This window comes from Narcine bancroftii, chromosome 4, assembly GCF_036971445.1.
Source record: "Narcine bancroftii isolate sNarBan1 chromosome 4, sNarBan1.hap1, whole genome shotgun sequence".
NCBI classification, from domain to species: Eukaryota; Metazoa; Chordata; class Chondrichthyes; order Torpediniformes; family Narcinidae; genus Narcine; species Narcine bancroftii.
Genome location: NC_091472.1, coordinates 186,877,101 through 186,890,570, shown reverse-complemented (window position 1 = coordinate 186,890,570; position 13,470 = coordinate 186,877,101). Strand labels below are relative to the sequence as shown.

General features: G+C 42.7%; 1 protein-coding gene across 2 annotated transcripts in view; it reads left to right on the top strand.

Moving 5' to 3' along the window:
• The window catches only part of LOC138761314 (huntingtin-interacting protein 1-related protein-like), a 186,950-nt gene that overhangs the window by 154,861 nt on the left and 18,619 nt on the right, over nucleotides 1-13,470 (top strand). For both annotated transcript variants that reach the window (XM_069933217.1, XM_069933218.1), the window contains 3 exons: nucleotides 3,221-3,322; nucleotides 5,308-5,502; nucleotides 10,830-10,977. In XM_069933217.1, the coding sequence (XP_069789318.1) occupies nucleotides 3,221-3,322; nucleotides 5,308-5,502; nucleotides 10,830-10,977 (445 nt within the window). The remainder of the gene's footprint in view (nucleotides 1-3,220; nucleotides 3,323-5,307; nucleotides 5,503-10,829; nucleotides 10,978-13,470) is intronic.

The window sequence follows — 13,470 nt, the reverse complement described above, 5'->3', positions numbered from 1 at the left end:
TTAGAGCAGTGGTTCTCGACACCAGTTGGTCATGGCCCACTGGTGGGCCATCGAGTGTTTTCATGTAAAAAACGTTATATAAGCTATGGCATATCTAGGTAAAATAGCACCTATGGCAAACACTGAAAGTGTGCCCCCAGCCCGTTTATATAAAAAAAACACAAAGTTTACAGTTGAGCGGTTTTCACACACAATTGGGCTAGTTTTGAAGATATGTCACATGTCTATTGGGCACTTTCTCAGAGGTCATGAATTTCTCTTCCACGGTCAGCACCAAGGGCAGACATTTGAGGTGCTTTGCCCACATACGCTCGCGCGGTATGCCACCTCTTTGCGAGGTGCTGTGCCCCCATACCCCCTCTGACGTCTGGTTCACCTAATGGTAGTGCTGGCCCTGGGTGAAGTACTGCCGGAGCTTACCGGAGCACTGCTCAGGCACTTCACTGAACCACTCCAGGCCAGCATCTCATCCGGCTACTTTGGGGCCACTCTGGCACTTTGCTTGATACGGGATCAGATGGCCTTTGCAGCGGGAACCATAGCTGTGGGGGCAGGGTCAACATCCACGGGCATTTCCCCCACCCCAAACAAAGTGCTGTCCCGTTCCCCCCCCCCCCCCAAAATACGGTCACAGCCATCCTTGGCTGTCAGACCTGCCCCACTCCCTCCTGCATCAGTAGCATCTAGGATGAGATGCTAGCAACTCTCCACTCACCCCAGGGTGTGTCACTGGTGTGCATCAAGCTTGACACAATAAGAAGAGCGCCCTCTTGACCCATGTTAGATGGATGACCTCAACGACAGGCAGGGTCCTGCCAGAACCCTCCCCCCCCACCACTCCCACCATTGACAGGTTGGATTCTATCATCACCCCCACCCCTCCATCAACAGGTCGGTCCCTGCCCCCCTCTAATTAGGTAATGCCGCCTCTAACATATGTTCTGGCACTGACTCTGTTCATGAGGGATTATGGGTAAGGAAGACGGCCATTTTTCCCATTGATTCCACTTTGAGCAAAATGCCAATGAGATGCCGGCCTGGAGCTGCTCGGTGAGGTACTGGAGCGGGACTCCGGGGCACTCAAGTGAACCCTGGCAGCACTGCATCCCTGGAATGGTGATTCATTGTTGGGCTAGGGACTCAGATATTGGGCAGGGAGGCAAGGACTGTGGTGGCGTCCCTGCAAGTGGCACCCAGGGCATGTGCCCTAGCTGCCATACCCTAGTTACGCCTAAGTATATAAGGTACTTTAAATTAGATAAAGATCTGTTTCTTACAGAGCTGCCTTTGACTTGAAAATATTGATGGGTCTTTGCCACTAGTGGGCTATGGCATGTTAGGCTGGAAGGCAGGTGGGCCTTAGACTGAAAAAGGTTGAGAACCACTGGATTAGAGGGGCATGCTTTTCCCAATACCTTGTAGAAATTTCTCTCAATCTGAAAATTAAATAACTGGAGGGGTTGAAAGGAGTGGTGACAAGGGGGAGCTGGTATTGTAGGGCCATTGATTTGAAATATTACGTTGCTTTTCTCCACAGATTTCCTGCTTTTGCAGTTCTTTGATTTTTTGTTTGTTTATTCAGTCAGTGGGGCAGTCTGGTACAGGGCAAATGTAGATGAGAAGTAGGAGTATGCCAAGGCCTTGTTCTTTGGGACCAAACAAAAGTGGTGCATGAAGAGGAAGGACACCTAATGTTTGTGACTTTCTGTCTATGACTAGATAGGAAGAGGTCATCGAGCTTTCACTCCGCTGGTTGCCGGGGAGTGATGTTTGAAGAGAATCGATCATGATATCCACTGTGTCAGAAGCAGAGTTGATTGAGGAAGAAGATGGGGGACAGATTCAGTCACATGGGATGTTATTTTAGATTCCCTCAGTTTTACTGTACTCTTACTGACCTCTCGATGAATTTGTGAATCACTCCAATCATATTACAAAAATTCATTTATTTTACCTTAGGCATTTTATCGGTGCGGACTAGAGGGGCTGAGATGGCCTGTTTCTGTACTGTAATTGTTATATGGTTATATGAAACATCTTTTCTTTGGCTTGGTTTCGCAGACGAAGATTTATGGAGGGGGTAAATGTCCACGTCAGCTGCAGGCTCGTTTGTGGCTGACAAGTCCGATGTGGGACAGGCAGACACGGTTGCAGCGGAAAATTGGTTGGTTGGGGTTGGGTGTTGGGTTTTTCCTCCTTTGTCTTTTGTCAGTGAGGTGGGCTCTGCGGTCTTCTTCAAAGGCTTAATTATAGAAATGTGCCATTATATTGTGCTCATACAAGAAAATATTATTTGATTTCTTGGTTCCTGAAACACAGGTATGGACTTCCCTCATTCCTACCCATGGATGCGTCCTCTATCAGCTCATTGCTAGATGGTACCCCCTCGAGGCGATATTGGCTGAAAAGGGCTGAATTTCACCTGGATGTGAATTTATCAGCTTTATTCTGAATGACCAATCTGAGCCGAGATCGGATTTCAATGATGCATTAAACAAAGCGACACCTACCTTTTCTGTCATGGCTTTTGTACCCTGAAGACATTCCTAATTTTTTTTTGAGGCGGAGAAAATTCACTGCACCTGAGAAATTGGTTTCTATTCACAAACTTGATATTGGTGCTTGCATTTCGTTTGAGGGGTTAGAAGTCAAGTGTGGAATGACTGATCTGATTCACTCACGAAAATAAGAGACCGCATTTCGTATAATAAGTGGTGTCGCAAAGTTAACTGCAGTCATTGACGAATGGACAGAGACGTCACGTTCCATCTGATGACTAATGAAATAAGCTTTGCCGACATCAGCCATGCGCCTATTCATAAATTGGCCCATATTTTAACCAAGTTGATGTATACACTAATGTTCCAATAATGCATAATATCCTTTTTATAGATGTCCTTTTTTCTTATTTAAGATGCAGTGTGTAAAGCCATTAAATCATCTGGTCAAAAAGATGCACACAGACACTAGTTAAATGTTAAACTGTTGAATAATCCATGATTAATTATTAAAAATATCCTGCTGTGTTTCTCAGTTGTGAGTGTTTTGGATTAAATTTGCAAGTTTTATATATCTTGGAACAGGTATTTAGAGCACAACAGCCCCTATAACATTGAGTTGGCCAGATGCTGGACTGGTGCTATTTTCATGGATTTGCCTGGAATACTCTGTCCACTTGCCCTTGCAGTCTAATCATGTTTCTAACTATCCATATTTGCAGCTGGAGGACCAGAGCTTTATAATGGAACAACTGAAAAGGGAGTTGGAGGCAAGCAAGGAAGAACTTGCCACCATCCAGGAATCATTACAGAACTCTGAACAGGTACAAAGAGCAGGAGTGAACTAGTACATGGGCTTTATTATTTTCCTTCCATTGTCTCCCATTACTCTGGAAGGTGCTGACCTGATACAGTTACATGGCTGCCATTACCCTAGTTGGCCACTCCTGAATCTTAAAGTTACATGAATGCATATTCCCACCCTGAACCAATATAGTAATCTTGGAGCTGGTGATCTCCTCCTCTCACCCCCCATTGCATTCCTCAAAGATGGGCCTGGGTAATATGCTTGATTTACACTGCTTGGCATTACACTGAATGGTGTAGAGCAGTGGGTCTCAACCTTTTTCTTTCCACTCACCTACCACTTTAAGTAATCCCTATGCCATCGGTGCTTAAGCAATCCCTTACAAATCACAGAGGAACCTCCAGTGTCACTGTTTGATCACAAAGATTTGCCAATTAGTAGTTGGAGAGATTATGGGTCGACACTGGCAGAAGGAGTCCTAATAATTGGCAAACTAAAATTAAAACTTAAATGTGCAGAGTGATGGTGAAAGGAGCACGGAACTGGATTGCTCTTTCAAAGAACGACACTAGTCTAGTGGCCTGCACGGGCTAATTTACAATGATGTGATTCTCTGTAAAGGAAATTTTAATCTTCACATCTAAAGGACAAATTAATAAAATTCTGTATTTATTTCTTTTTTTAAAACTTTATTGATGATCAATAATAGATAATGCATGCAAAATACAATGTGATATATATTTTATCCCATAAAAACCCCCTCCCCATCCGTATCTCTCCCACCCCCCCGACTAGTGTACCCCCCAAAAAAAGAAGAAAAGAAAGATGGAGGAGAATAATTAAACCAATACATTTAAATGTGTCGTGGTTGAGGACTACACCACACATGTATGGGAAAATATTTTAACAGTTAATACGCATCCAATCCATATATGGGCTCCAACCTTTAACAAAAAAAGGATAATTGTTTTGTAAATTATATGTTATCTTCTCTAAAGGAATACATGATCTCATCTCCACATGCTATCATTGAATATTCAATTGAATCTCATTCTTCCAAGTAACTGCTAGACATTTCCTAGCTACTGCTAACGCCAACCTCAGATAAGCAAGTTGAGATTTATCTAATTTCAACTCTTAAGCAGAATGATTTAATATTACCCAATAAAAATATCATAGGGTCTAATGTAATTTTAAATTTAAACATAACTTCCAAAAAATTCTTTAATTTTATTCCAAAACGGTTTAACTGTCTCACATAACCAAACCGAATGTAAGAAGGTTCCTATTTCCTTATGACATCTAAAGCACAAATCTGAAGTAATATATTTAAATTTCTTTAATTTCTCAGGAGTTAAGTATAATGGCTGAATAAAATTATAATGAACCAATCTATATTGTACATTCACAATCTTAGTCATACTATGTTCATATATCAACATCCACTCTTCCGGGGGGATAATATTCCCCAAGTCTTTCTCCCATTTCACTCTAGTCTTATCTACATCTGGCTTGGGAGTTTTAGCCTGCAATAAGTTATACATATTCGATATAAAACTCTTCCTAGTACCATTAGTAATTAAACTCGCAAATTTAGATCTTCTCAGAAGACACAAGGTACACCCAAAGTTTTCTAACAATAAAGCTTTAACTTGATAATAAGTTTTAAAAAAAAGTACTCAAAGGTTCATCATATTTCTCTCTCATTCGTTGAAAGGAAATAAAATGTCCTGCCTCACAACAATCTTCTACCAATTTCACTCCTTCTTGTTCCCATAACTTCAATAATTGATTATTAACCGTAAATGGTAAAAATTTATTTTGAAATGAAAGGCATCTTAGCTGAGACTTTGTATTTATTTCTAATAGTATCTACCAATTGATTAAGAATATGAACAGATGTTAAGATTTTATTTAGTAATATGCTATTGCAGTCAGAGAGCATGAACTAACTTTCGGATTTCATTCAGTAGTAACAAGGACGGGCTACTTTGGTTGCAGGCAGGCACTGAGATGAATTCAAGGCTACAGAGCATTGAGTCAGAGAAGGACAACCTGAGGAAAACTGTGGCTGAGAAGGAGGCTGAAGTGTACTCGCTGAAAAATATGATTCAGGAGCGGGAGATGGTGATGCGCACTGAGAAAGAGAAAGCCTCAAGGGAAGTGGAAGAACTCCAGGGAAAATTTATGGAGAAGGTCAGTATCCTTAAGTCATTCCAGCTTTGGCTGGCTGCTTCATATTTATACATGGGTTTCAAGTCTAGTCTGAAACCTGTGCCAGATTCATAGATTGTTTATACTCTCCGAGATATCATCTTTTAGATGAAACTTTAAACTGAGGCACTATCTTCCCTCTCTGGTGGAACTAAGACTCAGTGCAACTATTCAAAGAAGAGCAGTCCTGGCTGGAATTTATTTCCTCTACTCACAATACCAAATCCTCTTCAATTATGTCACTACTACCTATCGTGCCTGATTTGCAATGGCTGCCAGCACCCTATCTGCATGTCTGAAGGAACTTTTCTTTATTCTTTCCTTTTTCTCTCTACCTCTTTCCTCTTGCCGGATTATTTTTCTCTTTTCCGACTCGACTTCTAGACCTTGAATCCCAATGAAAACTCAGAATTCCTGAGTGAAAAATAAACATTGGAAGTACCTGTGGGAACAACAGACATGTAAGCGTGAACCTGACTCCAGTACCTGAAGAAACAGGCTGCTTTGGCCCTTCTAATCTGTGCTGAACCGTTTTTTTGCCTAGTCCCACTGACCTGCACCCCAATCCATAGCCCCCTATACATCTTCTATCCATGTACCTGCCCAAATTCTTGTTAAATGTTAAAATTGAGCCCACATTCATCACTTCAGCTGGCAGCTTGTTTGACACTCCCAACACTCTGTGTGAAGAAGTTTCCCCTTAATCTTTTCCCCTTTCACTCTTAACCCATGTCCTCTGGTTTGTATCTCACCTGCCCTCAATGGAAAAAGCCCATCTACATTTACTCTGTCTACCCCCCTCATAATTTTAAATACCTCTATTAAATCTCCCCTCATTCTTTTATGTTCCAGGGAATGAGTCCTAACTTGTTTAACCTTTCCCTGTATCTCAGTTCCTGAAGTCTGGGCAACATCCTAGTAAATCTTCCCTACATTCTTTCTATCTTATTGATATCTTTCCTGTAGTTAGGTGACCAAAACTGCACACAATCCTTCAAATTTGGCCTCATCAATGTCTTATTTCAAGTATACCATAACATCCCAACTCCTGTACTCAATACTTTGATTTATGAAGGCCAATATACCAAAAGCATATCTGTACTCCCAGATCCCTCTGTTCTACCACACTCCTCAGTGCCCTACCATTTACCATGTATATCCTACCTTGGTTTGTCCTTCCAAAATGCAACACCTGACACTTGTCTGCATTAAATGCTATCTGCCATTTTTCATCCCATTTTTCCAGCTGGTCCAGATCCCTCTGCTTCAATGTCCACCACGCCTCCAATCTTAGTGTCATCTGCAAATTTGCTGATCCAATTTTCCGCATTATCATCCAGATCATTGATATAGATGACAAACAACAATGGTCCCAGGACTGATCTCTGAGGCACACCATTAGTCACATGCCTCCAAACTGAGAAGCAGTCATCCATTACCACTCTGTCTTCTCCCATCCAGCCATTGTTGAATCCAGTTCACAACTTCACCATTAACACGTAGCGTCTGAACCTTCCTGACAAACCTTCCATGTGGGACCATTTCAAAGGCCTTACTAAAGTCCATGTAGACAACATCCATAGCCTTTGGTTTGTCACTTTCCTGGTAACCTCGAAAAAATCTATAAGATTGGTTAAGCACGTCCTATCACACCCAAAACCATGTTGACTATCCATAATTAGTCCATGGCTGTCCAAAAAATTGTATATCCGATCTTTTAGGACACCTTCCAATAACTTATCTACGACTGACCTCTGGCTCACCGGCCTATAATTTGTAGGGTTACTTTTGGAGCCTTTTTTTAAACAACGTGAGCTACCCTCCAATTTTATGGCACCACTCCCATGGCTAAGGACATTTTAAATACTTCTGTCAGATTCCTAGCAATTTCTACGCTAGCCTCCTTCAAGATCCTGTCAGACCCTGGGGATTTATCTACCCTTATTTGCTGTAAGACAGCAAGCACGTTCTCCTTGTTAATCTGTACAGATTCCATGACCTCACTGCTTGTTTTCCTTACATCCCACGACTCTGTGGCTGTTTCCTGAATGAATACTGATGGGGTAAAAAAAAACATTTATGATCTCTCCTATTTCTTTTGGCTCCAAACATAACTGACCACTCTGATCTGTCCCTTGCTGTCTTTTTGCTCCTAATATACCTGTAGAAACCCTTTTCCTTTACATTGTCTGCTAAAGCAACCTCATGTCTTCTTTTAGCCCTCTGATTTGTTTTTTGAGGTTTTTCTTGCATTTTCTTTTCTCCTCAAGTACCTCATTTGCTCTGTGTTGTCTATGCCTGCAAGATACCTCTCTTCTCTGAACCAGATCCCCAATATCCCTTGTAAAACAAAGTTCCCTATACCTGTTAACTTTGTCTTTAATCCTGACAGGAACATGCAAACTCTGTACTCTCAAAATTTCAGTTTTGAAAGTCTCCGACTTACCTCACACATCCTTGCCTGAAAACAATTTATCCCATTCCACACATTCTAGATCCTTTCTCATTTCCTCAAAACTACCCTTTCTCCAATTTAGAATCTCAACCCCAGGGTCAACCCTAACCCTGACCTTCTCCATAATTAACTTGAAACAAATGGTCTTATGATCACTGGACCCAAATATTCCCCTTCACATACTTCTGTCACCAGTCCTGTCTCATTCCTTCGATTCAGTATTGCTCTCTCCAGTTGGTACTCCTATATTGTTATGAGTTCAGAGGACCCCAAAACCCAGCAGCAATAGATATTCACTAAGACAAATGGTTACTTAAACTAAAGTTGCTTTTAATTATCTTTAAACATAAAAACAGAATTACACTTTAACTTATCACTATTAACTAACCTACGTTAGCCCCCCCCCTTCTAATTCTAAGTGCACGTGTAATGTGTGTGTAAGTTCAGAAAAGTTCTTTGATTCACAGTCCATTCTCATTTCTCCAAGTTCACTGGTTGCAGGCAATTCTTATACTGTGCACAGAATCTAACATTTATGAATTTCACCAGGCTTTGGTGCTTGAAAGGTAAATGGTTACCACTCAGGTTCTTGTCAGTTTTCAGAGAGAGCGATTTGTTATTCGCTGGACACCCACAACTGATTCCATGTAACCAGCCACTTCAGTGTCTTGCTGAAGAAACTTGCCCCCTCAGGGTTTTCCAAATGATAATCTCTTTCTTTCAGGTCACCACAGAGTTCCTTTTTGTTTCCCTTATTTCAAGTGAAACATTAGGTAGCCTGTCATCTCCTCTTGTATGGACCACAGGGCTTTGACCAGGCTGAACTAAGAACTCACAACCCGTCTTCCAAATGGGATTTTTCCACAAGCTTGCCAGCTTGTCCTGTTCCATTCCCAGCTGTTGCTGCTGAACTTTAGAACTGATCTCTCTCTCTCTCAGAGAAATCAGCCTGATTTTTTTTCTCTCTCTGTTTGCAAAAACCACATGACCCTCCTAGAACAGCAAGCTGCACTCCAGACAGCCTGTGACCTCTGATCTCTTTTATCTGCTGCTTTTCAAAACAACAATCTGTTAGTGAAGTCTCTTGGGCACTCCCCAAAGTTTTTGCAAAGGCACTCGGAGCCTCCCTGTCTGGCTTGAGCAGAGCTCCAGTATTTTAAATGAGATCTGTTTTGAAATGTTCTATGTGACCTGCACTAAAAATCCTGACCCAATTTATCTCCTTTAAAACATATCATAATCTGTCACAATATATTCATTTAGAAAACTTTTCTGGACACATTTGACAAACTCCAAGTAATCCAGTCTTTTTACAGTATGGGAGTCCCAGTCAATATGTAGACGATTAAAATCCCCCACTAGTTTTCTGCAGCTGTCTGCTATCTCTCCACATATTTGCCCTTCAATTCTCTTGACTGTAACATAACCCCATGAGTGTGGTCATATCTTTGCTGTTCCTCAGCTCCACCCATATAGCCTCAATAGACGAGCCCTTTAGTCTGTGCGGCCTCAGCGCAGCTGTGATATTTTCTCTGATGAGCAATGCCACTCCTCCCCCCTTTTTATCGTGTCTAAAGCAACAGAAGCTCAGAACATTGAGCTGCCAGTCCTGCCCCTTCAGCAGCCAAGTTTCACATATGCCACAATGTCATAATTCAACATACGAATCCACGCTCTAAGCTCATCTGCTTTTCCTACAATACTCCTTGCATTGAAAGAGATGTATCTGAGAACATTTCAATCACATTCAACCCATTGACATCTAATGGTGCATACAATTTTCACATTATCCTTTCCCTCCTCCACTCCTCTATCTGCTCTGGCACTCTGGTTACCCTCCCCTGCAAATCTAGCTTAAACCCCCCTGGAGCAACACTAGCAATCCTTCCCACAAAGGTATTAATCCCCCTCCAGTTCAGACGGAACAGGTCCTATCTTCCCTGGAAGAGAGCCCAATGATCCAGAAACCTGAAGCCCCCTCCCTCCTACACCATGTCTTTAGCCATGTGTTAAGCTGCATTATCCTCCTATTTTTTAACCTCATTAGTCCATGGAACTGGTAGCAATCCTGAGATCACTACTCTGGAGGTCCTGTCCTTCAACCTAGCACCTAACTCCCTGAAGTCTCCTTGCAGGACCTCATCATTCTTTCTGCCCATGTTATTGGTCCCGATATGGACCACAACATCTGGCTACTTACCCTCCCTCCTGAGAATGTCATGAACTCAATCTGAGATATCTCGGACCCTTGGCACCAGGGAGGCAACATACCATCCAGGATGCTTGATCTCTTCTACAGAACCTCTTATCTGTCCCCCTTTCTATAGAATCCCCTATCACTGCAGCTCACCTCTTCTCCCTTCCCTTCTTAGCCACAGGACCGGATTCTGTGCCAGAGACTTGATCGCTGTGGCTTGTCCCTGATAAGTAATTTCCCCCACCCCCACCCAACAGTATCCAAAATGGTATACTTGTTACTGAGGGAAATGGTCACAAGGTAAACCTGCACTTTCTGTCTGTCACCCATCTACCCTCCTCCTGCCACCTAGGTGCGATTGTCCAATCAACTATTCCTCTGTCTTCAACTGTTGAATTCGATTGCCCAAGCAGGCTTCTTTGTTTAACTGGAAGAACCATTTTATAAAAAGAACATGGAGGGGAAGTGGGGAAGGAAGTAACTGCACATTAGCGCTGTGGCAATGTGAACGGTGTGGGTAATAAGGGGGTTACTGAGACGAGTGGGAAGTGTGATGATGGGGCTAAGGTAGTGTTCAGGTAAGCTGTTACATTAATTTTTCTCACCTCTAGTCATTGCCGAAAATGATCCAGCTGGGTGCTACCTGTTGTATTTCAGTCAAACCGCGAGCAGCTGCTTCAACAGAAGCTTCTGGACGAACAGTTCCACATGATCCAGGGGACAGTGAGGGAAGCTGAGAACATTATTCAAGACGCTGTCGCAAAGCTTGATGATCCGCTGCATGTTCGATGCACCAGCTCTCCAGGTACAAATGTGGGCCTGAGTTTAAACGTCGGCACTGTGGAACTCCAGTTGAGTTGTTTTTGGGGAGAATAACGCCATTTGTAATCTTGCAAGAATGCAACAAAATGTTATTCCAAAGATGTTTATGATTTTAAAATTGTTCGAAATAGGCCTCAAGACTCAGCCTGGACGTCAATCGTCCTGGCTCCTTGCGTTTCTCTATGGTGATGATGATGTTTCTTCACTTTCTATGTGTTCATTCCACACTGATTTTCTCGTGCGTAATAGCATGGGAAGAGGTTATTTGGCCCTTCGTATTTGTTCTGGCTCCTGGAGCAATGCTATCAATTCCATTTCCGCCACATAATCCCTCGGGGCTTTCCCTCTCCTTCTGCCCTCTCCATCCACTCTTGTCCCCTGATTCCCAGACCCACCTTAACACATTAGTCACAATGGGGAGTATTTCCCCATACGTTCCACATGTAGAGAGATTAGAAGTTCAAGTTTATTATAATCTGACGGTACACGTACAACCAGATGAAACTACAATTCAAATAGTCTTGCTCTGAACATTATTTATTATCGAGTTACTATTTTCTGTATTCCAGTTTGTTTGCACTTCCTTCTTGTCTAATTTGCATCTTTTCCTGAGTACAGTTCTTTTTTAAAACTACTGATTAGTTGGAAATTCTGCCTGGCCCTGCAGGAAAAGAATCTCAAGGTTTGATGTGACGTATGTACTCGACAATAAATCTGAACTTGGAACACTCAGCACATTGCAAACAACTGGATGCATTTGAGGGTGCCTGATGGGCAATTGAAATCACCCTTTCAGGAGAGCATGACAAACTGAGCTGTTCAAGAAGCCTGAATTATCCTGTGAGATCCGTCTCTCATCTAAAATTAAATCAAACTAAACTTCAAGGTCTCTTAAATATTTGGGTGCATTTTGTCCACACTGATCCACATGGTGTCTGTAATAATTCCAAGACTGAGATTTGCACCCAGTATCTATGTAGCAATTTACAGCTCTTCAACAAACTTGCATCATAAACAAACTTGACGATCCGCTGTACGTTCGGTGCATCAGCTTTCCATCAAATTTACATCATAGACAAGCTTTAGAATTTTCAACAAAACACCCAAGTCAAAGAGACAATTGATCTCTACCAGCATATTCCTTCCATCTTTAAAGTGGCACTTTATTTTTGTCATCAACTCTAATGACAAACTCTTGACAAACCTCCAGTCTCTAAGAAATTCCTTAAAGAGCACGGTAACAGGCCATTTCGGCCCTTAGCCCATGCCACCCAAATTACATCCCATTAACCTACATCCTTGGTACATTTTGAACGCTGGGAGGAAACTGGAACTTCCAGGGAAAGCCCATGCAGACATGAGGAGAACATACAAACTCCTTACAGATAAGGCGGGATTTGAACCCCTGTCCCGATCGCTGGAGCTGTAAAGGCATTGCAGTAACCTCTACGCTAACCCTTCCCTTTTTGTCTTCTACCCTCTCCCATTTACCGACTTAATTTTGCACGCTAATATACAACATAATTCCATCCTAAACACTGGGGAATTTGGAACATAAAGCAAACTTGGACAAACAGAAATTTGAGCAGCTTCTGTCGAGGGGAAAGCAATTGCTGACATTTAAGGTTGAGACCATCAGGACTCCCAGTGGAAATGGAATAGAAAGAGGGAGGAACAAGTCATGAGCTGGTGGGTGATAGGTGGATCAAGGATGATGAGGACATGGAGATGGGAGGCAGGTAATAGGTGGAAACAGATGGACAATGCACTGAACAACTTCTATGTGCGCTTTGTGGCGATAAACGAGGTGGTGGATAAACGAAGTTCACCTCTCCTCCAAATGATCAGATGCTGTGTCTTGCAGTGGCAGATGTGTAGGGAGAGTTAGGCAAGGTCAACCCACAGAAAGCAGCTAAACCAGATAACATTCCTGACCAAGTGCTCAGGGGATGTGTTGCTCAGCTAGCAGATGTTCTCACCGACATCTTTAACATCTACCTGAGAAGCGCCGTGGTCCCAATGTGCTTCAAAGCTGCCATCATTGTCCCCATGCCGAAGAAGTTGTCTGTGTCCTGCCTCAATAAATACCGCCCTGTCACTCTCACGTCTAGTGTCATGAAGTACTTTGAGAGGCTCATCATGGGGCACATCAAGCTCCTGCTGCTTCTGTCACTGGACCCCCTGCAGTTCACAGATCCAACCTCTCTATTGGCAATGCCACCACCCTCCATCTTGCCCTCACCTACCTGCAAAACACAGACTTGTATATTCACATACTGTTTATTGACTTCAGTTTGCCATTTAACACAATCAAACCACAGTAACTGATAGGGACGTTGAGCCCGCTGGGTCTAAGCACTTCCCTCTGCAATTGGATTCCTAATTTCCTGTTGGGGAGACGTCAGGCAGTCTGGATCAGTAACAGCACCTCCAAGACCATCACACTGAGCACGGCTCAGTTCTATCCTATATTGGG